Here is a 21,832-nt window from a genome sequence, read left to right on the forward strand (position 1 = left end):
ACTCAAAATAGTAGGCTTAACATATATTTTTTTGTTCACAAATCATGTAACTATAAAGTACTAGTCGAATAGAGGTCTGGGTTTTTAAATTCCATTAAATTAGAACATTACTAAAAAGTAAGTTAAATATGGTGATGATAATTACTCTGTCAACTTGGTGTTTGAAGTTTGAGCTAGAAATTTTTTGCATTAAAAAGCAAATTATTGTACTAACTTTTTTTTTTTTTTTTTTTTTTTGGCGGTACGCGGGCCTCTCACTGTTGTGGCCTCTCCCGTGGCGGAGCACAGGCTCCGGACACGCAGGCTCAGCGGCCATGGCTCACGGGCCCAGCCGCTCCGCGGCATGTGGGATCTTCCCGGACCGGGGCACGAACCCGCGTCCCCTGCATCGGCAGGTGGACTCTCGACCATTGCGCCACCAGGGAATCCCTGTACTAACATTTGATCAAGATGTACCGTGTGAATCAGAGTAAACTTAAGCTCTACTTCCTACCTGTATGGTATTATTGTCCTAGTTGAAGGTATTTTTCCTTTTAATAGTTTTTCACTTGTAAACCATGAACTTGCGTTCTGCAGTAGTTCTGCTTTATTTTTCTGAACGTGAAGGTTATCTCCATTCCCTTTTTCACTAGTAACTACTGCTTTGTACATTCCTTGAGGGGATTTAGGTTTGTAGTCAACCTAAACTATTCCAGTGGTATTGATTTGTGATGTAGTATTTCATGAAGTATTATATTCTTACAGTTCTGTACAGCAGTGGTTGTATTAGTAAACCCTCTCTGGCCCGGATCTCAGGAGCACGACCTGGAGGAACCTGAGAGATGCTCCTTTGGCTCCCGCTCAGCCCCATGCCCAGTGCAGACTGCAGGCTCTTGAGAAAGGCCCGTCCGGCTGCAGATAGGAACCCACTTGCCTTGAGATCCCTGAGGCAGGCTGATGTCTTCAAAAGCAATTCGACCAAAAGCTGCAAGGAGACCACAGCACACAGAGAAGAGCCCTGTCTTCCCGACTTCAAGGAGCCAGCTGGGCCGTCTTCACAGGGGTCACATGCCCCACCCAGGCCTTGCCCCTGCTCTGTGCCCACCAGGCTCCTGCTCGTTCGTTGGCCATCTGGCCTGCGTGTTACCAAGTGACTCTGACTCTCACTTTATTCCCTGACTCCTAGAGACTCTGTCTTATGACCACACCCAAATCACAGATAAGTCCCTGTAAAATCCTTCTTTTTTCCCTTAAATTTATTTATTTTATTTTTTATTTATTTATTTAATTTTTGGCTGCATTAGGTCTTCATTGCTGCACACGGGCTTTCTCTAGTTGTAGCGAGTGGGGGCTACTCTTCGTTGCGGTGCACAGGCTTCTCATTGCCGTGGCTTCTCTTGTTGCAGAGCACAGGCTCTAGGCCTGTGGGCTTCAGTAGTTGTGGCTCATGGGCTCAGTAGTTGTGGCTCGCGGGCTCTAGAGCACAGGCTCAGTAGTTGTGGTGCATGGGCTTAGTTGCTCTGCGACACGTGGGATCTTCCCAGACCAGGGTTCGAACTCATGTCCCCTGCATTGGCAGGCAGATTCTTAACCACTACACCACCAGAGAAATCCTGTAAAATCCTTCTTTTTCTTCTTCCAACCTTCCTAGCACCCTGAACTCTTCCTGGGCGGCTGCTACTTAGTGCCTGTTGGCAGGACGCTCCCCAGTACTTTGCCAGCCTTTCCTCCTGGCTGGCCACCCCTCCGAGCGCCTCCCTACAGCTGATGGGAGACCCCTGGGGCTCACACAAGCCAGGTGCTGTGTGCAGGCGATGGCACATCCTGGACCAGCGCCCCTGGGGCAGGGGAGGCCCGGGGACTGCGGTGCTCTCCCCGCAGATCACCTTTCGCAGGCCGTGTCCTCACCCTCCTAGCAGGGTTCGGAAGAGCCGAGAGCTAGCGAGGGGCTGTTTTACAAGGTCTGTGTCGCTGTCAGTTAGAGATTTTCTTTCTGACGAGTACAGGTCTTATAATCTGTAAGATGTGAAGGTTATGGACAAATGAACTGTGATTCTTTTATTTGAATTTCTCTGACTCGCCTGCAGGCTTTCTTCGCTGACTGACTCCTGGAGATCGCCTTCCAAGTGTGTGTTTATTAATAGGCAGGTCGCAGGGTTGGACACGAGCAGCTTCACCACATGGAGTTTGTCCGTCCTGTCTGCTGCTTTCCTGGTAGAATTAAGTCAGGTGCAGAGTTCCCGGTAGAACTTGAAGCCTGTCTGAGTGGTCTTAGGTCTGATTGTTAATGAGGACGAACGAGGCCCGGCTGGTGATGTACAAAGGTATAATTCCTCTGTCCTTGTTCTACCTGGTGATAGTCTGGGGCTGAGTGACTCCTTGCTGACTAAAGGGCTTCACCAGCCTGCCTCGGAGGCGTGCAGAAGGGCTGCCGCTCACCCACCCACGTTTTCGTGTCCTACCTGCCGTAAAAGTGGCCGCCACCCACGCCCAGCGTCCTGCCTTGAGGGACAGTGGCACCCGCACCCCTGCGCCAGGTGTTTGGTTCCTTTACTGTGATTGGATATTTTCTTTACTGGCTCTCCAAATTCTAGCCTCTTGAACAAATGAAATTTTCTTACCTCTAAATCTAGGCCCTGTTTTCACCGTTGCTAAGGGGCCTCTCATTGTTGGTGGTTCTTACTTTTCGCCGAAACCCTGGGAGCCCTTCCTGGTTCATGGGCTGCTTCTGTGCTGGCTTCCTCCTGGGGGTGTCTCAGCGTTAGCTTGAGCCGTGGCACATTTCCCCGTGCCAGCCGCTGTCGTTTCAGTGCAGTATTGTTCCACGTCCCTGGGTGTCTGCCTGCCTACGTGCACCCCCTGGATGTCTTGGATTTCCTGGTTTTCGTCGCCAGATTTCACTCTTTTTGCCACACTTATAGTTTGCATTTCATGCCTGTGCATTCTTTTAATCAAATGAAATAAAAATCTTGTGAATAAAAATATTCTGTGTAAAAAAAATTAGACACAGCTGAACATTTTTGACACACCTGGTATATAGAGAGAGCTGCTCTGGGAACAGCTAGCAAGCAGCCCTCCCCGCAGTGGTACGTTCTTAGCGCGTGTCCTTACAGGGGGCTCTTTAGAATTCCAGGCTTGGAAGGTCTCTATTCTAGTCCTGTGCTTTCGGGCAGGATTGCAACAAAACTGTCCAAGGTAGGATGGACCACCATTTGTTTTAAGTTGCAATCTTACTATACAATTGTAACTTATGAAATTTCTAAGGTAAGTAAAAGGTCCAGAGTCTAGTGACAAATGCCCTTGTGTTTGCCATAGATTTAACATGTTCAGTCTTTGTTCAGATCCTTTTTCTTTTTAAGAAGGTAGATGTCATAAAGTCATGGACCTTCCCTCTCTCTGCTCCTGCCTTCCCCAGAGGTGATTTTTCTCCCGAAATTGGGGTGGGTCTTTTCTGTTGATGTTTTTATGGCCTTGGTGCATATGGTGGGACCCGTGAACATTATAAAGTTTTGTGTATTTTTAAAACATTCATAAATATGATTGTATTAAGTGTATTTGTACCTCGGTTTGCTATTGCCCCAATTTTAACTATACTGTTGCTGGGCGGCTTGGATGCTTTCATGATCAGTGCTACACGGACGGCATCCTGGTACGTGCTGCTGGGCGCACGTCGGGGCTTCTCCTGGTGGCCCGATGGCTGGAAGAGGTATGGCTGGGAACACTCTGGCCGATCTTCATTTCACTGCGTGCTGCCAGGTCCTCTCTAAGTGGCTCCGCTGTTACACTTCTACTTGCAGTTCATTAAAATACTTGTTTCCCCACATCCTCACTAATGTTTGCTGTTGTCAAGCTCTTCTGTTTTGTTTCACAGTTCTCTAATATCCTAAATATTCTGAACTCGTGTTTAGAATAACTTTGTGGTTATCCACGAAGATGATGGTGTGTGGTAGAGGCATCAAAGGAAAGAGGGCTTTTATTCAGGCCCTTGCTGGTTGGAAGCAGAAAAGGGGTGAGCAGTCTGGAGCCCCACATGGGACCCCGATGGACTGTCCACAGAACAACGTCTGCCCCCGTGGGAGATGGCGGTATCGCGAGGGTGTCCAGGGAACAGGTTTCAGACGTGGGGAGTTTGTGTATGTGGAATTTGGGTTTTGGAGAAAGAATCACGGGGAAAAGTTGGGTCAGAGAGTGACACGTAGACGTCTAAGGTGACGGGAGTGTGTGGGGAGACGCGAGGGGGACAGGCGTGTGCAGCACGACTCTGGATGCGGGCTGCCGGGGAATGCCGGTCGCGGTCCGGGTGGCTCCATGGGCTCCGCAGAAGGCTTGTCCCAGGGGTGCTGAGGCCAGAGGGCAGCGGACCCTGCACAGGGCAGAGCAGTCCCCGGGCGGAGCGCCTCAGCCGGTGTCCTGCAGGCCCTCCTCCTGGACCACCGGCCCGCGTCCTGCACAACGGGGCTGCTTAAAAATGCGTCAACGAGAAAAACGAATTTCGACAAATCATACACATATCTGTTTACGTTTTACATGAATTCATAGGAATGTGTGTTCATTCCCCAGTCTGTTCATGTAGAGCTCTGGCCCTTTTTTTAAGTATGTTTTGAAAATCTGCGTTTTCCTCATACAAAGAGGTATTTGTAGTGCATGGTTTATAATTTCCACTTTGGATTTCCTTACGGCGGAGGGAAAGTGATTTTACAGATCTGTCTGGTGAGAATTTTCCTGAAGATTTAAGTTCCATGTTTTTTGTCTCACTCACACCTTATTAAAAATAGTTTTTTAAAACAATTCATCACTATCCAATCTTTCAAAACCATTCCATTTCACTGAAGTGGAAAAACATCTCTTGATTTCTGTTAATAATCCCATTTCATCAAATTACATAACATCAGTGTGTACACCTGGCATGGGTGGGCCACAGCGGCTCTTGGTCGGTGGAAGGAGACGGTCAGTGTTGTGTCGGAGGGCAGCTTACAGGTACTGGTGCCGTGGACATCAGTCACCCCAGCAGAACGGTGCATGCCGGGCGGGTGCGGGACGGTCCACCGTAGGCGTAATTCGGGCCGTGGCTAAGCCTGCTCTGGGGTCGTGGCTCTGACCCTGAAGTCCAGGCTCCGCGAGGCGGGCTGGCCCCGCCCCCCACTCTCAGCCTTTCTGGTCCTCTGGTCTCAGGGCCTGGCCCAGGGTCTCGCACGCTCAGAGGGCCTTCCGCCTGCCCGGTCCTCCCGCGGAGACTGTTCCCCTCCCGCAGGGCGCTCATCACACTGGGGCCGCTTCTTTGCTTTTGTAAAATGACGGGCCAGATATCCAGACCCGTTTCAGATGTTGATTCCCAGGAAGGCCGGCGCCTTCCTTCCGCATGGTGCTCTCCCCTTTGAGCCTGGATGGGGAGCTGCGCTGCGTCCACCTTTCCCAGGTCCGGCCGCCGTTGCAAACCGGGCTGGAGGGCCGAGTAGGGGCACCTGCTTCACCGGCATCTGCCGACACACTCTGGGCGTGGGAAAAGACGCCTGTTGACTCAAATGTCAACATGTTCATTTATCTTAAAGTCTGAAATCCAATATGATCTATTTATTCCATGTAAATTAAAGACAGTGCATTTAAGTAAATAAATTTATATGGAAAACCTGGACGTGAGGTGTTGGATCACACTAATGACTGCGATGGGTTTTCTTTGGCAGTTTGCGTGTGAACCTGGACATGGGCAAAGCCGCCTACGGGTGGATGATTATGAAAGATGAGAATATTCCAGGCACAGTGGTCCGGACCAGCACCATCCCGGAGGAGCTGGGGCGCCTGGTGTACCTGCTGACCGACAAGACAGGTACCGCTGTGCGCGCGTTCACCTCTGGAGGCATCTAGTGGCGGGGGGATCCTGGCGTGTCTGTGCCCACACACGTTTATGGTGTGTGTGTGTGTGTGTGTGTGTGTGTGTGTGTGCGCCTGCACGTGTTTGAGAAACAGAGTATTGTTCTAACCATTCTAATTCATGGTTAGAATTCCCCAGACTCGGGACTTCTCTGGTGGCACAGTGGATAGGAATCTGCCTGCCAATGCAGGGCACACGGGTTCGAGCCCTGGTCTGGGAAGATCCCACATGTCGCGGAGCAACTAAGCCCAAGCGCTACAATTACTGAGCCTGCACTCTAGAGCCCGCGAGCCACAACTACTGAGCCCGCGTGCCACAACTACTGAAGTCCGTGGGCCTAGAGCCCACGAGCCACAACTACTGAGCCTGCGTGCCACAACTGCTGAAGCTTGCACGCCTAGAGCCCGTGCTCCGCAACAAGAGAAGCCACCACAATGAGAAGCCCGCACACCGCAACGAAGAGTAGCCCCTGCTTGCCGCAACTAGAGAAAGCCTGTGCGCAGCAACGAAGACCCAAAAATTAATTAAATTAAATAAAAGAAACTCCCCAGACTCAGCCCTTGAAACTGGCCTCCAGCTAATCTTCATCTTCTAACATAAGAATATCATAAGAATTAGCAAAATGTGACATTCTTAGAGATTTAAAAGATATATTTCTGTAGTTTGAACTTTCTACAGCCTTACAGTTGTGTTTTTGTTTTATTTAACTACCTGTATTAACACCTCTCTATTGGCTTCTTAAGAGCAAAAAGGGCTTGTTTATTATAGAATGATAGTTATGAGCTATTAGAAGAAAATAACAATAAGATATGTGAATTTGTTATTTTAACAGTGACATTCTCCTAAAGAGCTGCACCACAAATGATTTATCCCACCCTAAGTTTGCATGCTCCAAATTCTCTTTGTCCTTATTTCATTTTTTTCTTTGTTTCATCAGAGAATTCTTGTCAATCCATAACATACTAAGTAAAAGACAAATTGAATCCAGAACTATAACAAGAGCCATATCTAAGGGTTAAAATCCCTTTTTGATTTGTGGATTCATGGTGTAAAATCCTAGTAATTCTTAGCGAACCAGAAATAAAAGAATATTTATATAAACGGTAAAGAAAATATGTCTTGAATAAAATTAAAAACTTTATTTTTAATAAAATATTAGATGAGTCCTCACTATAGTCAGGAAGAAGAAAGACTAATCTGTACCATGCTTTGATTTAACATTTATTACTCCAGCCACTGCTGTGAGACAGGAAATAGAAGGTCCACAACCAAAAGAAGAAACATTTTTACAGATATAATGATCAACCAAGGAAATGAACTGCTAAAAATAAGAAATCAGTAAAGTGGCAGCTTACAAATTAAAATAACAATAGCAGTAAAAATAGCTCCCTTATGTGTAGAATAGACTGAAGAAGAAAGATCCCATTCACGATAGCTCAGGTACATGTAAAACATGTGGGCATAAACTTGGGGATGAAGAAAGTGACCAGACCTGACAGAGAAACATAAAAGACTGGCATTAGTGGAGAGGTGTACCGTGTCCCGAATGTGAAAATTCAGTATTCTATAGCAGCCAGCCTTCATAAGGAATTTGTAAGTTTACTGCAGTTCAGTCAAAATCCAGTTGTTGGATCGTATTTGGTTTTCATTAGGACTTGTCTTGGTGGGACCTTGAGGAATTGACCCGTAAGGTAATGCTCCATAAATCAAAATAACTCAGAAATAACAACTTGAGGGCCTCAGGGTCAAGAAGGTAGACAGAGGGCTTCCCTGGTGGCACAGTGGTTGAGAGTCCGCCTGCCGATGCAGGGGACACGGGTTCGTGCCCCGGTCCGGGAAGATCTCACATGCTGCGGAGCGGCTGGGCCCGTGAGCCATGGCCACTGAGCCTGCGTGTCCAGAGCCTGTGCTCCACAACAGGAGAGGCCACAACAGTGAGAGGCCCGCGTACCGCAAAAAAAAAAAAAAAACAACAAGGTAGACAGAGAAAATGCCTTCCCAACTCACTGCACAGATGGGAAAAACTTTAAAGGATAAATCTTTAACGATACTAGAAATCAAGCAAAAGTGCCATTAGATGATCCAGAAATTGGAATTCGTTTGATGGAGAAGCAGGAACACAGCAAACCCAAACTCAAAATGGCTCGTGAAGAGATCCTACAGAAATGTACGAAAATGTCTCCAGGACAGAGTCCTGGGGAGATACTGAATTCATAGCCAACTTGGATCTGCAGCGAGATACAGGGAGTCATGAGGCTGCCCATCATCAGTAGAGGACCGCCCCGAGCCCCTGGCTACAGCACCAGGCAGCCTGGCCTCTATTGATACGTACAGTCAGAAACCAGGAGCCACCAAGATGAGATCAGAGTCCAATTCAACCAGGCGAACTGTTCCCAAAGAAAACAAATTCAATGGCTTTTTTACACAGACACCAAGAAGAACCATCAGGAAAATGTCTAGAATTGTAAGAGTTCAATTACATATATCAACTCAGTATTCAAAGTTAAACTGCATTTCTCTGTACCAGCAACAATTGGGACACTTAATTCTAGAAATGCCAATTAGAATAGCAACAAAAAAGTATAAAGTAATTAGAAACAAATTTTAACAAGAAATGGGTAAGAACCATGCGGATGTATGTTTTTAAATTTTAAAAGACCTTTTACAGAGACCTAATTCAATGGGTGGACACCCTGTTCTCGTGAGTAGGACACCTTAATGCAATGAACGTGTCATTCCTCCTGCATTAAAAATCTGATGTGTCTGCAAGTACAGGACGAATGGGGAGGTCCTACTCACTGTTGGTGGGAGCGGCACGTGGCACACTGCCTTGTAAAGCGGGTCTTGAGCATTTCGGCCCAGCGTCTGTTCCCTAAAGAAGCATCTGCACCAGGAGATGTACCAGGATGTTCACAGCGATGTTCTGGCCACAAGAACAAACGGTCCGGATGTGACACAGAGAAAGTCACTACCAGGACAGCGGCACACTGTGGCATGTCCTTACAAGAACACACAGCAGTGACACGGAGTGCAGGCGTTCACCTCCGCATGGACGGGCGCCGCGGGGAAACGCTGAGCAGGGGAAGGGTTGGGGGCAGGGATGCCGGATGCAGCCCTGGGCTCATCCTCGGGCCTGGGCCCCACCAGCTGCCTTTCCTACCACCTTCCAGAGGCCTCCTGCAGGCACCTCCTGCACCATTCCTGAGCTTGTGGTCGTGCTTATCCGGGGGAAGCAGGTCTGGTCTGGACCAGAAGTCCTCTTGTGGACATTTTAAATCTGCCTGTAATGGTCCTAGAGTGATATTGACCTATTATTTCATCTTAATTTACAAACAGAAAGCACATGCCTGAGAACACACAGTAAACGCAAGGCTCTGTGTCTCTGGCTGTTTGATATCAATAAGTAAAGGTTTTGTGACATTATTTGTCCTTAAAAGGCTAACTTTTATTTTGCATTTTAAACAATAATGGGTTTATTGTTCTGTAGCTCCTCCAGTTTTCTTTGTTGAATTGGAGTTACTTTCAGGGTAAGGATAAGTGGTTTTTGCCCAGAGTCATAAAGACAAAGTCTCATTTTTCCCACATTTCACTCTGCTGCTTTTAAAAGGCAAGAACATCGCTTCTTAAGGTTTTAGCTTAATAAATAATCTTGGTTCCTGAGATTTTTTTTTTAAATCACAGAAAAATTATATTAAATTTATTAGAGAAAATATTTTGCATTTCATCTTCTAAAAGACCTTTTTATGCTAGAAGTCATCTATTCTGATGTTGAAGCCGTGCAGAGGTTTTTTTGAATTTTTTGGTCTAGAATTTTTTTCAGGCCCTTTTCAGTAATCCCAAGGTGAACGCCATCTGTGGAGCACCTCCTGTCGGTGTCAGAGGCAGGGGGGGAGGAAGGCAGTCTGCAAACATCTCAGTGGCCCAAGCGTCAGCCAAGAAGGTTAGGAATGAGCTGTCGGCAGGAGCCTTCCGTGGCTCCCGAAACTATGAGGTGGTCCTTCGTGTGGCTGTAAATTGGGTTTGTGCTTCATCGATAAGCTTTCTGACGAGAAGCGTTCATCACGGTGTCTCTTATTTGCCACAGCAGAATAGAAAATGAAGTATCCCAGTAATTGCATTCTAGTTTCCTTCTCGTGGACAAGAAAGCGATGTGCTATAATTAGATTTGATTGGAGTGCACGTTTCCGGTAAGATCTGAAATTAATGATGTTGCTATAGTGACACATCTGCGGCCACCAGTGCGTGAAACATAAAGTAATTCATTCGACAGGAGTAGACATCTGTTAACTGCCAGGATGCAGAGCGTATTGACACTGACCAGAAATACTAGGCGTTATGTGCTCAATGCGCAAACGATGCTGAACCCGGAGGACAGATCGTTTGCGCTGAACCTGCCGGGAGGACCTCCACCTCCTCCCTGGCTACCCCGACAATGCCATTGTTTGAGAACAATGCTGCCGAGGATTCATAAATTTTAAAACTTGACTCAGGTGCAGCCTATTAAAGCCATACATTAATTCCTTTGTTAGTTTTTATCTTCGTGTAGAACAAAGCCATTCCTGAAACACCCACGGAAACAACAGGTTTCCGGACGCATTTTAATATAGCATCCATTACCCAACACGCCACGTTGTTTAGACTGGAATCACGTGTGAGTTTCATAGGACGGCATCGTCGTGTTGGGGAAGCGCTGTTTCCATGGTTTCCAAGGGCACCAGAGCACGTGTGTGCCAATCAGTGCGCACACGCAGCGGAGCGCGTGCTGGCGTCCTTCGACCGGAGGACCGCTGCGGCCTCTCCTGCCTAGTGGCCACGACTGGGGCCTCACTTACGACGGGCGTGCACAGTCTCACTGATGCAGCTGTTTGCTGATGCAGGTGCCGGGATGTGAGGGAGTCTGACGTTTGGGGTGGTGGGCCAGTCGAGGTAGCACACACATACAGATGCCAGCCGTTCAGGGCTCGTGGTCTTTTGAGAAAGCCTCACGTACAGCAAAGAGAATATGTGACTCCGCATCAAAGAATGTCGAATAATTTTTAAACGGATGCGTATTCTGCAGTCTGGTACATTAGTCACCACTTTTTAGAACTTCTGTTTCCATTCCTGCACCATAAGGTCTAAGCAGCCGTGTGTGAATACAGCCATGGACCGCGTGTGCTTGTCGCTTTGCTGGGCCAGAATCTGCAGAAAGACCTGCCCGGCGCCGGTGGGCCGCTGGCCCACAGCCGCTCCTCTGCGGCCTGCAGAATATTGGTCTCAGGCCAGATCACAGCCCAGGAAGGTTTGACCAGAAAGCTTTGTGTCTGCTTCTCCGACGCCTCCTCTGCATGGCTGTGAGTCACATCTGTCGCCACCCGGAGAATGGTGCCCGCAGGACTTTTTCTTTGGAGACGAATTTTCTTTTTGCCTGCTTAGCTCATTGTAGCCCCAAAAACTGCTTTGTTAAAGAGCCACAGCTTTTTTTTTTCCCCAGGAATCACAAACAAACCTTTTGTCACATTTTCTGTCCACAGGGAATCATGAAAATATTTAAGATAAGACTTGAAAAATCATTCTGCATTGCTGACTCTTTAGTAACCAGTAGAATCTTATACTTACCTGCTGTCAGGAGGGCACAGAAAGCCTGAGACTAGCACTGACCTTCCCGCTCAGCACTTTGCAGAGTCAGCTGCAGAGTAAAAACACCACTGAAATTTTAAAAATATTTTGATGATTCATCTTAATATGTTAAGTAATTACATGTGTCACATGAAGGACTGTCTGCATAAATATTACAGTTTCTTCAACCCAACAGGATGTGAGTACATTTACTCAAGTGGCAAAATAACTAATATTTTATTATTTATTTGATGAGGAGTGCTAGTCATTTGTTCAAATGTATCAGTTCTAAGTCATCGAAAACATGATTTATTAGCAACTTAGATACTTTGGAAGATGCCACAGTCATCACTACACAGCGTTGGATTCAAGTGACAGAAGTGAGGCTGTGTCGCCCTTAGTGTTTGGTGTAGCTTCTGAGTTTCCAGTGTCTGGTCTCCGCACACCCCCGCCCAGCCCACGTCGGCCAACTTCCCCATCCTCGCCTTCCCCGCCTCCCAGCCCTGGTAACCCCTAATTTCCTTTCTACCTCAATAGATCTGCCTGCTCTGGACATTTCACAGAAATGGAACCATACAATACGTGGCCTTTTCTGACCAGCTTCTTTCACTCAGCATAACATTTTCAAGGTGCATCCGTGTTGTAGCCTGTGTCAGTAATCGCTTCCTTTTCATTCCAGAGTAACATTCTGTTGCACAGATACACCACATTTTATTTATCGATTTATCAGTTGATGGACGTTAGAGAGTTGTTTCTGTTTTCTTGTCTATGATGAGTGACACTGCTGTGAACATTCAAGGTCCCAGCCAAGGCAGTTAGGCAAGAAGAAGAAAAAGACATCCATGTTGTGCAGGAGAGCAGAACTATCTATTTGTGTGGGACACGGTCTTCGTGTAGACAATCCTAAGGAATCCCCTAAAAATCTACTAGAACAAGGTCAACAAACAGAAAAGAATTTTATTTCTATACACTAGCAATAAACTATCCAAAAAGAGAAGTAAAAAAACAATTCCATTGACAATAGCAGCAAAAGATAAAATCAGTACTTCATAGTATTAAAATGGAAACAGTGTTTCCCAACTTGATCTGCAGACTCTACACAATCCCTATTAAAATCCCAGCTGCCTTCTTCGCAGAAATTGACAAGGTGATCTTAAAATTCATACGGAAATATAAGGGACCCAGTGTAGCTGAAACAGTCTTGGAAAAGGAACAAAGTTGGAGGACTCACCAGTTCCTCATTTCAAAATGTACTACAGAGCTACAGTGATCCAGACGCCATGGTGCTGCTGGGAGGGTAGGCATCGGGGCCGAGGGGACAGAAGTGAGAGTCTGGGAGAAAATCTAACACTTACAGTCAGTTGTTTTCAGCAGAGTGCCAAGATACTTAATGGGGAAGAGTCGTCCTTTTAACAAACGGTGCTGGGAAAACTGCATATCCACACACCGTGTACAAAAGTTAGCTCCACATGGATCAGAGACATAAATGTAAGCACTAAAATGTCATCTTTTTAACTTGCTCAATTTTCAGAAGCCATTCTGAATTTGTTTTCTATTTCATTCTCCCCAACTCCATTAAGCAACTGAATAAAGGACTGTCAGGTATCTACTCAAACAGAAAGCTTTTAAACATAACCCAGAAGGAGAAAGCAATAGTTCAAACCTGGGCTTCAGTTACCTTTTAAATTATTTTAAACTATACGTGTAAGTGCAACAATATATTCAGCATGTTAGCGTCTGCTCGCATGTGTCTGTGGTGGCTCTCCGCCTGCCCTGTTTCCAGGGGATCTTCGTCCGTACGTGGAATTACTCTCGCGATTTCTCTGACTGGTAGGAAGTAACAAGCCAGGTGACGCAGCACAGTCGAAGCTGGAGCCTTAGCACTTGCAGTACAGCTAATCAAGGTGTTAAAGCAGCAGCCACTCTACAGCCCCAGATTCCCCGCCTAGAAGTCGTCTGTGAATGGAGCGACTGGAACCACATGCCTTTGGCTGTGGAAAATACCTGTCACTCGCGTGGCTGCAGCATTCGGGAGTGTCAGATTTTTGTCTTCAGTGACCTCTGGGGATCTGATTCAGGTGCATGCCACTTTAAACCCAGGGCGGATTTACGGGCCTGGGGACTGACCACCTGCGGGGGGCGGCGGGGAGGTGTCGTGCCCCTGATAGAGAACCGCCCCCCTCCGTCCACCCCGCGTGCGTAGTGGGCTCCAGAGCCATCTCTGCAGCCTCTGTCCAGCGCCGTCACAGCAAATCCCGGGCCTAGAGGAAACGCGTGAATCAGCCCCAGGGCCAACAAGCCACTAAGTGCAGACTGTGGGGAACTGAGGCCCTCGGGGAGTTTCTGAGGACAGAGCTGGGGGTCAGGCTTGGGAGACCTCACCAGGTCCATATTCAAACCACAGTATAAAAGCCCGACACACAGGAGACAAGAGAGCTGGGAGTCAGGACCGGCCTGCCGTGTGATGTTGAGAGGTTAGGGTCATTTCTGGTGTGATGGCGTTGGGGTTGTGTTTACTTTAAGAGCTCTTCTTTTATTCGTAACACGGACGTGCTCGTGGATGAGGTGGTATGTTTCTGATTGGCTCCAGCTGTGACGGGGCAGTGGCTGGGGCCCTCGGGGACCCTTGTGGAAGGGATGATGGTGCCGGGCCTGTCGTGACGCTGCTCTGTCCACTTGTGTGTGTGCGGTGCTCCCGTCAACAAGTGCAGAAGGTGGGAAGGAAGATAACATTCCTGACCTCCAGTCCCTGGCATTCCATGTTCCTCAAACTTGTAGTTGAAATTTCCTGCGCGTTTTGCTTTACTCCGGCTGTCGGTGTGCACTTGCACACACACAGAAGAAAGGGGGTGTCCAGGGTGCGTTTCCACGTGTTTCCAGGAAGGAGGGGTGGTCGACAGGGAGGCCTCCACATCCACGTTTTTCACTGCGAATCAGCTCCCCTACTCAGTAGAGCAGCAGGCACGCCTTGGCTGCTGGAGTAGAACTGGCCCATAATCACATTTGTAACTGTCAGGTCATTCACTTCGGCGGGAGAACCTTTTGTTTCCAATTCCTCCAGGAGAGCTGTGTGAATATTAACATCAGATTAAAAGCTTCATCTCAGAAACTTTGTGAAGTGTTTCCTGTTCCTCCCTGGCCCCCGTGTGTACCTGTAATCGTTCAGACGGAAGAGAGAAACAGAAAGAAACGGCTCGCTCTCGGGTCGGCAAGTGGGAGGAAGGTCTCTGGTAAGAGCGCAGACTGCGGAGAAGAAGTGTAACGTGTGTTCGTTCTTTCAACTAGAATGTGTCTTATGGAAAAGCACATTTACCTTACTTTTTGCCATCATTTCAGTGATATCCCTACTAGCTGTTATTTTTTAAACTGGGGAACGATAATTACATAGCGATCCTCTAGCGTTTCTTGGAGCCAGAGCCCAGGCGTGTCCCCTGGCGGCTTCCGCTGCAGGAAGTACGCAGCTCAGGAGCGGTCCCTGCGCTCGGCCGCCAGGTCCTGGCCGCACACACGCAGTCCCACAGCCCGGCCGTTCCTTCCAGCGCTGCGGTGAGAGTCAGGGAAGATCACTGTGAAAGTAGCTGCTGCCGTTTACTGTGCGCGTGCTGGCTTTCAGGGGTAGATGTCCAAGGTGAGCGTGTGGCACGCTCCAGCTGGAGGGCCCAGCCACTCGGCAGGCCGGACGGCGTGTCCCAGGAGGGGGCCTCGCGGGCGTCACACGAGCAGTAGCGTGCGTCGCCGAGTCCGCTCACACGATCGCTGACACGCACAGCGTTATTCCTCCCAAACACCTCTCGCTTCCTCAAGTGGGTTTCACGGTGTGAGATAGAAGGTTCGTTCTGTGCACCTCTGTCGTGAATTTTCTTCCAAAAGTTGTAGTTGTGGTATGATGAATACGAGATCGTTCACGTTATGTAAGTGTGTTTCGCTTTAATGTTGTGATTATTTTTCTTGACAGTTTTCACTCCCACCCAGACCTCGGCACACGCCAGCCGCCCTGCACCTCGTCACCAGCACGGGGACCAGTCCCTCTCACGCGGCCAGGTGTCCAGCACGAAACCAGAACCCAGAGGCACGACATGCGTCGTGATCTTGGGGATCGGGCACATCCGTGCTCCGCTTTCCCTCAGCTCCCCCGCCAGCCCCTCGCCTGCGTCCTCGCCGTCCTCGTGGGCGGCTGCATGGGTGCCTTCCTGCAGCCCCTCTTCCTGGCCGTCAGGTTCCCCTCAGCCTTTGTGTCTCAGGCACTTTATATGCTTATTTATTCTTCGCCATATCCATGCGGGACCGGTGGTAATTTCTCTGGTTTGCAGACAAGCACTGAGGCCTGAGAGCTTAAAGCATCTCCGTGAGGCCCACCAAAACCCAGCATGGAGTGAGGCCTCATGAGGGTTCTTTAGCCCAACGAATGACTGAATTCCAAGTTCACTAGAGACGTGTGGGGACGTGAGAGCTGCTGGTGTGTCTGGAGAATGGCGGCCATGTTCCAAGGCTGGGTGAACTGTGGCCTGTTTATCTAGGGTCTTTCTTACCTGTACGAGGTGGTTTTAAAAACCTAGAGAAATAACAGTTCATTCTTGGTGGGAGCTGTACAGGTGTTTGTTGTAATGTTCTTTAACTTTGCTACACAGATTAAGTTATTAGTAATAAAAAGTCAGGTTAAAAGAAGTGTCGTTAACCACAGTCCTGTTTATAAACTGTTTAGCGTGTGCGCCTACTTACCATCCCCACCGTAAGCTACTGCCTCACGTTCAAGGTATATCAGAGAAAAAAAGTCTATATGAAATTCTTCAGTTACGTCAGTTAATCTGATACGTAAACTATTTTTAATTTAAATAATGTATTTGATCATTTCTCAGAGAACTGTCCATTTGGGCGCATGTAATAGAGGTAAACTTCATACTTACTCTAATAGGAATCAATGTAAAATTTCATTATCTTTTGACCATAGGTCAAAATAATAGAACTGTTGTTTTCATATCAAATCTTTGAAATAAAGCATTTATAAAACTTCCTTATTTCATTTGGAGGCTGAATTGTTGCTAACTATATTATTTAATATACCCTAGTATTTAAGTTAGTTATTCTTTATTTAATTAGGATGGCATAACCAGCAAAAACCCTTTAAACTGCACTTCTCATGTAATTTTGATTCTGTTAATCAAAGAACCGTAGGAGCCATTTATTAAAGGGGCTACATAGAATTTTGTAAAAGGCAGAATTTATGAAACTGACAAACGTCCCTGACAGTAGCTGCTCTTTGGAATTTATGAAACCCTGGATAATATGTTATATACACTCTTTAGGGAGTGTTTGCTAAAACAATCTCTAAATAGTCATTGTAAATTATAGATTTTCCCTTTATTTTAAAATAACCTCTGAGTGCTGGGGGGTGTCCTGTCAAATGAGCTGTTTTGCTTTGAACACTAGTCCTAAGTAATGGGCGCGGAGTCACAGGTAGATATGAAATCAGTTTGTATTATATTTTCAACATTGTGTGGGCCAAAGAAAACAAAAATTAGTTACTGTGGTGTCTCATAGACACGTAAAAGGTCCGACTTTTACTGTGACCGCGTGGCTCTCTGTTCATATTCACACCCTTAACTACGTCAGTGCCCGTGGGTGACCCTTCTCTGTGCTTTGAAACAAGTGCAGAAATCCCGGGGACAGGGTTGGGGGGGACAGCTCGTAGCTCGCAGTGCCGGGGTTTACAGGGAGTTCTCCCTGCACCACAGCGTGTGGCTCTCCTTCTGTAAAACCAGAGCAGCTGAGGCTGTGTGCGCGTATGCTTTCATATTAAGTGCTGGATGCACGGTGTTTAGGGTCTCCTGTCAGGGTCACAAGATCAATAACACTGGGAACTTATGCGCCACTTTTTTTTTTTTTTTTTGGCGGTACGCGGGCCCCTCACGGTTGTGGCCTCTCCCGTTGCGGAGCACAGGCTCTGGATGCGCAGGCTCAGTGGCCATGGCTCATGGGCCCAGCCGCTCCGCGGCATGTGGGATCTTCCCGGACCGGGGCACGAACCCGCGTCCCCTGCATCGGCAGGCGGACTCTCAGCCACTGTGCCACCAGGGAAGCCCTTATGTGCCACTTTTAATGGAAGTTCACCAAGTTTTTGAAATACACGGCATTACCTCTGCTGCCCCTCTGTTCATTGCTGTTACTTCACTGCATTTGGTTGTGTATCTTTTGAATGGAAACTGAAACCTAAAACTGACCTGCCCGGGTTGGTGGGCAGTGCCAGGGCAGATGCAGAGGGCCCGCACCGGGGCTCACAGGCTAGAGACCAGCTGGAGAGAAAACGCCTCTCCTTCCTCACCTCCTCTCCGTACGACACACGTGGATGCCAAGACCTAAATGCATTGTTTCTGTTCAACGAAAAATACTTAATTTTTCGAAATAGACTTAATTTGAAACGGACCGACGCACTGGTCTCTCAGGCAGCGTTCTAGGGTGTAGTTACAAAGAGAGTGACTCAGAACTGGAAGACAGAGTCCAGACCTTCTCCACAGAACCAGAACGCTTGCCGTTACTAAAAGTTACTGAAAGGGGAACCTGACGTTCCAGGAAGAAAGCTCTGGTCCTCACTAGTGAAATGAAAGCATAGTGCAGGTGACGCTGGAGGACACTTTGTGTGGCCGAGCAGCGTGTTCACAGGTGCAGAGCGCATCCAGCCCTGGGCGTGGGGCGTGTGGGGTGCGGCCTCGATCTGCCTGATGGGCCACCCGAGTTGACGGTGTCCTTGCTGCTTCTGTCCTAGGAACCCTCACCCGGAACGAGATGGTATTTAAGCGGCTGCATCTGGGCACCGTGTCTTACGGGACGGACACGATGGATGAGATCCAGAACCAGCTCATGAATTCCTACTCACAGGTGAGCCGGTTCAGTCCTGCAGGGGATCTTCTGGCAAAAGTACCCGGTGCTGCTGAGTGACACGGAGCCTGTTACCTGCTTGACCTGCAGCGTGGCACCTTCTCTGATGATGCTGAGGCATTACTCATCATTCGTTTATAAATCAAGAAACAGATTTTGGACTAATTTTAAATTAAAATTTCTATATGGTGTAACCGTAGGCTTAACGACCTTAAATTGTTTATACTTATTAAATTTTCTTAGTGGATTATTTATATAAATCACTCAGTAAACATAGTATTTTTAAGAGTATCGAGTGGAATCCTGCGTCAGATATGTTTCTTAACAATCCCTCTGTTTTTCCTCATAATTAATAAGGCTTTCTCATATTTTTTAAAGGTACATATTTTTAACCTTTTCAGTAAACAAAAGTAGGAACCGTAATTTTTCTGCCCTTCAACTTCCACGATTATCAGCGCGCAGCTGATCCTGTTTCATCATAGCCATTGTCCTTCAGATTGTTATTTTGAGGTGAAACTTGAATATAATATCACATTAGTTCATCTGTAAATATGTAGTCTGTGTCTCTCATAGATAAGGACAGGGGTTTTTTTGTTGTTTGTTTTGTTTGTTTTTTTAAGACAAAACCTCAATCTTGTCTTTTTCACCGGAGCTTCTACAGGAAGAGGAATTGTTTCTTTCACGTGAGGGCGCAGCCTGGTGGTTACAGCATCCGTTCTCTGCCAGGGCGTCTGGGCTGGGATCCTCCCAACCTTTCAGGCTCCCGACGTTAGGTGTGTCAGGTCCGCTGGGTGCCCAGGTCAGGCGAAGACCATGGAGCGGTGAGGACATAAGCCACCTTCCAGTTTATTTTCGGCTGTGTGGTTTCCACGGCCCTTTCCCAAGTAGGGCTTGTGTTTCAGTCACTGGGTTTCTTCTTACCCATTGTATAACTTGCAGTCACTGATTCGGTGTCATCAAACCCAGCCATCCCAGGGCATCGATTCAGGACCACTTCCTGAGGCCTTTTCTCTCCTGAGGAGCTGAGCGAGGTGTGTGGGGTTGGCACGCACAGAGCACTCACGGGCTGTGATGTCTCCCTGCTGCCACCAGGCTCCCTGGGCTGCACCAGCGCCCTCACCTGCCGAGGCCGGCAGGTTCTTGTTTGCAGGCCTTTGTTTCCCACTTGATTTCACGAAGACTGGACTGAATTACCCTTGCCCTCTGCACTTCTTCCTTGTATGCTGTCAGCCTTATATTCAGTTTTGTGAAAACCGTCTCTTTTTTCTGTGATGTGCACCAGTCTGGCATGTACTTTACTTTTGAGATGCTGTCAAATGAAAACAATCTTATATGAGTATGTATTTATTATATGTGTGGTCATACGTGCCCAGAAGCACACATACGTGCATGAACACTTAAAACCAAGCATTTTATTAATTTGGATGTCATTCGTTTTAATACAGAGTATTTTGTAACCTAGAATATTTATTAATAGAATACTTTAAAGGGGAAGGAATACGACTTCCCTTCTTGTAATCTATGTCTAGATTAAATAGTACCAGGTAACATCTGTTTTAAAAAATATGAATTTATATTACCCATGAATATGATTTTAGTAATTCCAAATAAGTTATTTTACTAGAAAAAACATTAAAAGCAGAAAAGATGAGTCATATAAATACAGCGAATATAACTCCCTCTAAGAATTTAAAAATCTTTTTACCAAAAGCTGTGTGTTGGTTAGCTAGGCAGACAGTCCTTTCACGCGAAACTGATTTTATTCCTTACGGTTCATGTTTAAGATGATAATTGTCTGCTAGGTCCACAGTAACGTAACACAGATCTTGTGTAACCCGATCATGTTTACCCACTGGAAGCATTTGGTGATGAGGACATGGTCGTGAGTGGAATTTGTGTGGAGTGAAACAATACAGCCGTCAGTAAACACGGCACATTCAGCAGGAAGAGGCCGCCGCATTGCTCGGCTGCGCTAGCGGCGGGGCAGGCAGGACGCAGGCGTGGGTCGGAGGCACGGGCTGGAAGGGGCACCAGCTGAGCAGAGGAGCTGCCCCTCATTAGCCGGCACTGTGATTTGATGGGCTCTGCACAGCTGCCCAGAAGCAGGGGCCTAGCTTTCTAAGGGTTGTCGGGAGCTCCCCTGAGGTCTGAAGTGTCTGATGGGCCTTGGGGTTGGGGTCCTCCCAGGCCCTCCCCCACCAGGTGAACGCCAGCGGAGACGTCTGTCCAGAGCTGTCAGGCACATCCGGAGGAGTGGGTCGTGGCTTCAAGGGAACAGTTTTGAAATATGACGGGAGGGTCGCTTTTCCTCCCACAGCGGTGATTGTTGTATCTGATGATTATTATCTACAAACCAGACACTCTAACTTCAGAGACTGTTGCAAAGCTGGATGAGTTCATAGTATTAAGGGAACGTTCATAATCATGTTTTCCTGCTTTTAGCTTTATACTTTTTTTTTAATAAATGCTTGTTTTTTTGGTTTTTATTTATTTATTTTTGGCTGCGTTGGGTCTTCGTTGCTGTGCGCGGGCTTTCTCTAGTTGCAGCGAGTGGGGGCTGCTCGTCCTTGCGGTGCGCAGGCTTCTCATTGTGGTGGCTTCTCTTATTGCAGAGCACGGGCTCTAGGCGCACAGGTTCAGTAGTTGTGGCTTGCGGGCTCAGTAGTTGTGGCATGTGGGCTTAGCAGTTGTGGCACGCGGGCTTCAGTAGTTGTGGCTCGCAGGCTCTAGAGCGTAGGCTCAGTGGTTGTGGCGCATGGGCTTAGTTGCTCCGTGGCATGTGGGATCTTCCCAGACCAGGGCTCAAACCCGTGCCCCTGCATTGGCAAGCAGGTTCTTAACCACTGTACCACCAGGGAAGCCCAGCTGTATACCATTTTATGCCCAGCAGTTTTTAAAGAGAAATTTTGTGAGTATCCTATTCCATTCTGGTTTTAACTTTGCTTTTAGAAAGGACTTAGCAAATTCATGCCATGGTTACAGTGAATCTACTCAAAGGAGATGGTGAGATTTTGAGTATTATAGCAAATATTTTGGTTACTCGACGACTGGGAAATGTCAAAGCACTTTGTAGTACAAGGATAAAAGGGTAACTTGTCACCCCAGTGGGGCGCATGGCAGAGGTAATCGTCTCGAGCTGGTCTACTTACTCCTGGCTAAGGCTAAGCAGCCCATCAAAGCCATGCGTGTTACTCATCCCAGCATCGGCTCTGCTGTCTCTAATTCTTTGGCGTGCTGTGTTTGACAGACGCAGTCTCAGACCAGTGGAAACAACGCCAGTTCAACACCCCCAAGAAAAGCCCAGTCCTCAGCGCCCAAGGTCAGGAAAAGCGTGAGCAGCCGGGTCCACGAGGCCGTGAAGGCTGTCGCCCTGTGTCACAATGTGACCCCCGTGTACGAGGCCCGCGGCGCAGCCGGGGAGACCGAGTTCGCCGAGGCCGACCAGGATTTCAGCGACGACAACCGCACCTACCAGGCCTCCAGCCCCGATGAGGTCAGTCGGGCCGAGCGGCC

General features: G+C 47.8%; 1 protein-coding gene across 15 annotated transcripts in view; it reads left to right on the forward strand.

Moving 5' to 3' along the window:
* Positions 1-21,832, forward strand: part of ATP9B (ATPase phospholipid transporting 9B (putative)) — a 216,509-nt gene that overhangs the window by 152,636 nt on the left and 42,041 nt on the right. For all 15 annotated transcript variants that reach the window (XR_012325486.1, XR_012325487.1, XR_012325488.1 and 12 more), the window contains 3 exons: positions 5,661-5,803; positions 18,207-18,319; positions 21,567-21,812. Coding sequence is in view for 10 of the 15 variants with exons in the window: in XM_033837856.2 (XP_033693747.1) it covers positions 5,661-5,803; positions 18,207-18,319; positions 21,567-21,812 (502 nt within the window). In the remaining 5 variants the exon portion in view is untranslated. The remainder of the gene's footprint in view (positions 1-5,660; positions 5,804-18,206; positions 18,320-21,566; positions 21,813-21,832) is intronic.

This window comes from Tursiops truncatus, chromosome 13 (genome assembly GCF_011762595.2).
Source record: "Tursiops truncatus isolate mTurTru1 chromosome 13, mTurTru1.mat.Y, whole genome shotgun sequence".
Lineage (NCBI taxonomy): Eukaryota > Metazoa > Chordata > Mammalia > Artiodactyla > Delphinidae > Tursiops > Tursiops truncatus.